At 42.4% G+C, this 6,576-nt stretch overlaps 1 protein-coding gene across 1 annotated transcript; it reads right to left on the bottom strand.

Moving 5' to 3' along the window:
- Window positions 1-986: 986 nt before the first annotated feature.
- On the bottom strand, window positions 987-2,239 carry LOC115397464 (mpv17-like protein). Its single transcript, XM_030103797.1, has 4 exons — window positions 1,915-2,239; window positions 1,317-1,387; window positions 1,214-1,243; window positions 987-1,106 (listed from the first exon to the last, which is right to left on the bottom strand). Exons 1-4 carry the CDS (start codon window positions 2,234-2,236, stop codon window positions 987-989), a joined length of 543 nt encoding a protein of 180 aa, XP_029959657.1. The 5' UTR covers window positions 2,237-2,239.
- Between the last annotated feature and the right edge of the window lie 4,337 nt (window positions 2,240-6,576).

The following is a 6,576-nucleotide window of genomic DNA, read 5'->3' as shown; positions in this document are numbered from 1 at the left end:
TTCATTTAAATGTCCGTGTTTTGCATAGTTATCATTGTCATGAATTTACAGTTGAGTAATCGGTACGCAGAATAGCGACACACAATGGTGACAAATAGTTTTTCTCACTTCAAAAATGAATCATTATACTTTAAGGTGACAGAAATTAAAACATAATTACACCACACTGCGCAGCACAGCAAGGTTAAACCTCTTCAATACTTGAATTACACTTTTTGAACTCATAAAGTTAAATGTACAACCCAAATGTCCTGACAATAAGTCTGTAATATTCTATTCTATTCTATTCTATTCTATTCAATTCTATTCTATTCTATTCTATTCTATTCTATTCTATTCTATTCTATTCTATTCTTGTCCTTTTTCAACCCATTGGTCACAATAGTGACCGTAAAAAAGTATTTTTAGTTTTAAGACTCTAAAAATGCAACTGAGAGATTTTCGATGCATTTTCTGGAATTATTCCTACAATAACACGGTGCTTGGATGAAAGGTGTAAATAGTAAATAGTCACATGACTAGAGCTGTTTACTTCCTGTTTGTACCTTTAGAAGAGGATGACTGCCACAAAGCCCTAAAAGAAAATGCTAGTAAAATATATTAACATCAAAATAATGGGAGCATTTTGAGCGCACATGAGCTTGGGTATGGCTACAAATTTGAAATTAACATAGTTTGGTGTGTGTACAGAATCAGCATGTATGTTAATGGTCACAATAGTGACTGGTGGGATAGAATGTTGCACATAGGTATATACATACCTCTATGCATACATTTGAAATTACATTGGATTGGATTTTCTACCCTTGTCTTTCTTTTAGATTCACACTTCATTCGCATCAACCAATCAGATCATTCACAGACGTGTGAATGATCTGATTGGTTTAACTTCCTTCCTGGTTGGATTCAAATGTCCTGTCTTTCCTTAAACTCTCTTCAGTTAAAGTCCTCATTTTACCAAATCTTGCAACTGCAAGGTCTCGGGTTCATTCAGTTTTGCTGCCACGTTGTTGTCTGAGGTGACACAAAAAGATGGTGAAGGTCAGAGCGATGCCCCCCACAAACGCTGTTCGTGCCACAGGGGGGATGAAGGCAAAGTTCACGGCCTGGAGTGGAACAAGGGAGGAAAATAAAATGGTTACATCACTTTAAAATGTGTTTTTATTTCTGTTTCTCTTAATCTGTGTATGTTGCAACAATGCTCACATCTTACCTGCATCGTTGACCAGTAGACGACTCCGGTCTGTGGACACAGTGACGGAGTTCAGAAACATGAAGCACTGTGTGACTGGATGAACTATAAACTGTTTACTCACCTTATATGATGTCCAGAACTTCTGTCTCCAGTCCTCAAGAGGGTCATCTTTGTTTTCTAGGAAACTTAAACCTAGAAAAGAAATATTTTATAGTTTTATAAGATAAAATACATAAAAGTTCACTTCTGTTAGTTTGGTTGACTTGGGGTTTGTATTGATGTTATAAATATAAATATTAAACTGAGTATTTTATGAAAAACTTTCTTTTTCCGAGCTACTATTTAGGAAACCAGTGCAACTGCTTCAGAAATCAACCTGTTTATTGACATAATCTGCTTTTTTTAATTGTTTTTTTGTTCTTGAAAGAATTGGTTTGGAAAAGAATTTGCATGTTGTATTAATTACCAGCATGTATTGATTGTAGGATAGGTAAAAATCTGAAAAGAAATATCTTTCCACTTGTGTTTTTTTTTTTTTTTGGTTCATTTTAATTTGATTGCTTTGAAAAGATGTGTTGTCCACATCATAAAGACTTCCTAACACTATTAAACATTAAAACATTTTCTGAATGGACTGTGCAAAAAATATGACATCAACTTCCAACATGTACGGCTGTAGCTGCAACACCGTCATGATTGTGACTTTTTAACACTCTTACCAACATAGAAGGCGCTGATGGTGAGAGGAGCCGCAACCAGCTGGTCCACCACCACTTTTCCCGCCACGGCTTTGACCCCGCCCCCTGGCAGCATCCTCTCCAGCCACCGCAGCCAGTGGTAGTTGAAGTTGGCGTGGAAGCAGAAACCCACGGCGGCCACCCGAGCCGTCTGACGCAGATCGATGGCGGCCGGGCCCTGCGATGCCCGTTTCCCTCCGAGGACACTCTGCTGTATGAGGTCGGCCGAAGCGAAGAGCGCCGTGTACCCCAGCACGTTGCTGACGTAGGGGTGGGCCTTGAACACGGCCCACACCCGACTCATGCTGAAAACTGAGGATTAAAGCTGAATGTTACTCAACATGAAGCCAGATTTATAGTTCAGTGTCTTACAAATCAATGAAAAATAACCAGCAGTAGTATTTCCTGCTTTCCAAACAACAAATTTAAAATAATACCTCAATTTTCTTTAATAACTTTAAATAATACATTTTTCAAAGAGCCCAACCAAGCCTACCTCCAGTGTGGTCGTTCTCACCCTCTCTTTAAATTCCTGGAGCCAAAGAGACACACAGACTTTTCTGATTGGCTCCGATGGATGAGAAGGAGGTGCAGCAGACGTAAATCTCACAGGGTCAAAGTTCTGCCTCCACGGCAAGGCCATGAGATAAAGCCTTTTATCAGTCGGCTGAAGTGAAATCTGAGAAAACACCACGTGTGAACAAAGATACAGAAGGGACTGACAGAGCAGGGACACAGTTGGCATTAAAACTCTAGAATCATCACTTAAACTCCGTTCGCCTGGATCAGACAGTTAATGTGACTCACCGCAGACTTTTTCTCATTCGCATTAAAGTTGAACCCAAACCCAACCGGCTCCTGCAGTTTGCTGTGCAGCCCCTCTGCTCAGAGGCACATGGGGTGTCACTATAAATAGACGCTGCTCCCACAGCTGTCAGTCCCCTCCTCAGAGAGCAGAGCCACAACATTAGAAACATTTTCACGTTAGAGTCATGTTTACTGCTATTGATCAATGCATTGTTCAGAATAATGGCAGAAAATGTTAACTGTCTTTTTCTCAAATACACGTGAAACAGGGGGATGTTCATGTCACAGCCTACTGTCACTTAAAGAAAATTAAAATGTATAAGTAAATGAAAAACAAACCAAATTTTGAGGGCAGGGAAGGAATTTAAACTCAATTTTCAAAAAGGGAACACGAAGTGAAAAAAAAAGCAAACATAAATTCTATTTTTATGTCAATTTGTCCCTTTTCCATATCAAAAGGGGAGCGTGCTCGCCCACCTGCTGCCATAGATATGTAAAAATCCGCATCAGGAAGCCGTCCTATTGAATTGTAAAGGTCAATTAAAGCCACTAGCAACCGTCTTAGCTCTTCCCTCTGAGAATGTGGTAATTGGGGCCAGAGTTTAAGCTGATCAATTAAAGCCTCATTAACTGCCTCAACTGCTGTGTTTGTGTCAGTCGGTATTTATTAAGTTGCTTTTAGTGTGTTTCACAATGGAGCCGTGAGGACACACTTCCACAAGCGGTTAACCTCTCAGATAATTGCCTCCTTTTCTTTTCAGATCAATCCTCTCTCACAGTCAACCTGCTGCAGGAGAGAACAAAAAGGAATGTGTGGTTTTTTTTACTTTGTGTGTTGTTGACGTCATTCTAAGCTTCATTTGTGCAAAACAGACACACAATGTTTGAGCACACACACACACACACACACACACACACACACACACACACACACACACACACACACACACCAGCAGTCAAAAGGCCACACCTTTGACCTGGCTGCCGTCCTTCTCCGTCCTCAGTTTGGAGGAAGGAACGAGGAAACTCAGCAGCCTGAGGACTGAAAGGTAAGAGGGATTCACTTTTGATTCTGAGAGAATCATTAAAAAGAAGCTACTTAGAAATGTTTCCATTCTGCTCATCCTGTCTTTTACCTTCTATTTATCTAACTGTTTGCTCAGCAGTCAGTTTCATCCCAGTCTAAGACGAACTCTTGTCATTTTTTTAAACCTGGTTTTCTGAGTTATTGTCAACATTTACTGCCAGATGAGATTTTTCTGATTTTTATTCTTCTTCAATAATCCTATTTAATTCTCCTTGCATTCATGTCACTCCTGTAGTGCTGATAACTTATTGGTATAAAGTAAAATTTTATGTTTCATCACTTGTCTCATGTTTCTGTGTACAGACATTTTAAGATGTAAAATTGCACCAATTAAAAGCTGTTATTAAAAATCTGTAGTTCTTTGCATTTGGGGTCAGAAATGTTTAAATGGTACAATGTGTTTATTGGAAATACAGGAAATTGAAAAAAAAAGCTCTGATTTTTCATACAGCATAAATAATATAAGGATTCCTCTTATTTTTAAAACTCAAACTATTCTAGAGTATTTTTTGAACAATTTCTCTGATTAGGATCATATTTTCACTTGGTGCTTTACCAGAAGACTCAGTAATATATTGTAATAAAATTTTAATCACTTTTAAAGGTGAATTTAAAAAAATATATATGGATGTAAAATCTACATATCTAACTTCATTCATTGATTGATCAGCTGATCGATTGATCCTCACTCCTCCTATCTGACAGTCATGCGACCGTCCATCTCTGTGAGTCTGGACCCTGGCTTGGAGCGAGGGGTCCCCTGGGGTCGCGACCTCTACACCTTTGTGACCTCAGCAGCGGGCCACATGATGAGGACCCTGCAGAAGCCGAGGAAGAACCGGCCGTCCAAACGGCAGGTCAACCACCGCCGCTTCCTGCACAACATGATCCAGAGGTGCGTCGGCGCGTCGACGCCTACTAGCAAAATAACTTTAGCTTTTCTGCTATTTGTACCTGCTGTTAGAAATGTTCTGTTTTGTGTTTTATACCAACAGAAAGTTTGCAGACATCGAAGCAGCAAACCACCGACTGGCCTCTGCCATATATTTTAAGGACGAGGATAAAAGCGTGTCGTCGCAGAAGCCGGGGACGCCTGAGCAGTCGGATAGCTCCTCTCAGAGAGAGAGTCCAGATGAAGCTGGTCCTGCGACAGACGAGGTGGTGAAATCAAGCGATCTTCGTGAAAATAAGCATCAGCGCCATCATGAATTACAGTCAGAGAACAATCAGAGCGAGTTCAGTCAGAGAGAGGAGGCGAATCACAGACTGGCTGAATCAACGTTCCCTGAAGGTCCGGAGGATCAGCGAAGCCCGGAGATCTTTCACTTCGAGTGCCTCGATGAAAACAGCCTGTCAGAAGACGCTCGGCCTTCTGGGAAGGAATCCAGCTTCAGGCAGTTCGAGGAGACCGCGGACGCCAGCCTGTGCTTCTCTCCAGAGCTCTCTCCACTCTCTCTGGACTGTTACGATTTCTCGGGCCAAGCTCCCGGGGAAAGACCGGCCTGGCTGCAGTCTCAGAAGATCGTCCCGGACATCTCCGAGGGTCAGCTGAACGACATCATGGACCTGCTCTGCGTCGGCAGCGAGGACTTCGGGGGCTGCGCGGACCTGGAGGCCTACTTGGACAGCATGTGTGCGTGTCAGGGCGGCGCCGCGCCCGAGGGTGAGGCCGACGGCGCGACCTACGTCGACCGGCTAGATGACCTCAGCGAGGAAAGTGAGGCCGGCTTCATGTACAGACACTGCGGCGGCGGTGGTGTAGACCGGCCGCCGACCTCGAACCAGAGGAGTCCAGAGACGCTGGGATCCAGCGAGTATCAGCCTGGGGAAGAGTTTTACAGCGGCGGGAGCCTCCTCCACGCCCCGGCCGGCTTCCACTGCGGCTCTCGGCTGCAGACGTACCCCCACCCTCAGGAGAAGAGCCCCTGCATGCTGCCGGCCTGCGCCACCAACCCCAACTTCACACCGTTTGAAGGTGTGGCTCAGTCATTCTCCGTGCCGCAACACAGTCCTGAGGACCGGCCGATACCGACGCCCCCGCACGAGGACGACTGGCTGTTCACCGACATCTTAAAGGACAGGAAATCACCAGACTTTCCATAAAATCTGCCCCACATTTCTATTTAGCTCTGCTTAACTATTGCTTCATGGTCATACGAACAGGAACGGGTGCAACTTTGTACCAGAATAAAGTAGTGAAAAAGTCATTCTGACATTCTGTAATCAGCCCTCCAGAGAAAAAGCCCCAAAACTGCTGCTGGTACAAGAGAACACAAAAAGCAATATGCAACTTTATTTATAACTGTTTCTATATGATTATATAAAAACAAATAAATCAAAAATTAAAATGCCAATTTTAAAGTTAAGCTGGCAGTTAAAAGTATTCAGGAAATACTCAATATTTGTACATTTGGTCAAATGTCCTTCCTGGTGATTGATTAGTAATTTAACACACACATCTTTGATAAAATAGGGTCATCTTATTTGGCCGGAAACTAAATGAAAATAACCTTTTCTGTCTAAATAATAATGTGACTCTTTTCCTTTTCGTACCAAACCTTTGCCATATATATACAAGTTTATATATCTGGTCTATGTTCACCATGACTGTGTTGATTTGTGCACGGCTGCAGTGTTTAGTTCTCCTTCTGAAACGCTGATACTGGAACAAGAGTTGAAGAGACATGTTCTGCTGGTAACTCTTTGATTTTTATAACTTACTAGTGCTTGTACGTGAATCAATTAAACCA

Source organism: Salarias fasciatus, chromosome 11 (assembly GCF_902148845.1).
Source record: "Salarias fasciatus chromosome 11, fSalaFa1.1, whole genome shotgun sequence".
In the NCBI taxonomy this organism is placed as follows: Eukaryota; Metazoa; Chordata; class Actinopteri; order Blenniiformes; family Blenniidae; genus Salarias; species Salarias fasciatus.
Note: the sequence above shows the minus strand (reverse complement) of the source record. Positions and strands in the feature narration are given on the sequence as shown.

Excerpts from the sequence above, each read along its gene's own strand:
- LOC115397464 (XM_030103797.1), bottom strand. The coding sequence starts at position 2,236 with ATGAGTCGGGTGTGGGCCGTGTTCAAGGCCCACCCCTACGTCAGCAAC. Across the intron at positions 1,388-1,914 it reads CATCAGCGCCTTCTATGTTG|GTTTAAGTTTCCTAGAAAAC; the intron begins GTAAGAGTGTTA and ends TTTCTTTTCTAG. Across the intron at positions 1,107-1,213 it reads TCTACTGGTCAACGATGCAG|GCCGTGAACTTTGCCTTCAT; the intron begins GTAAGATGTGAG and ends GTTCCACTCCAG.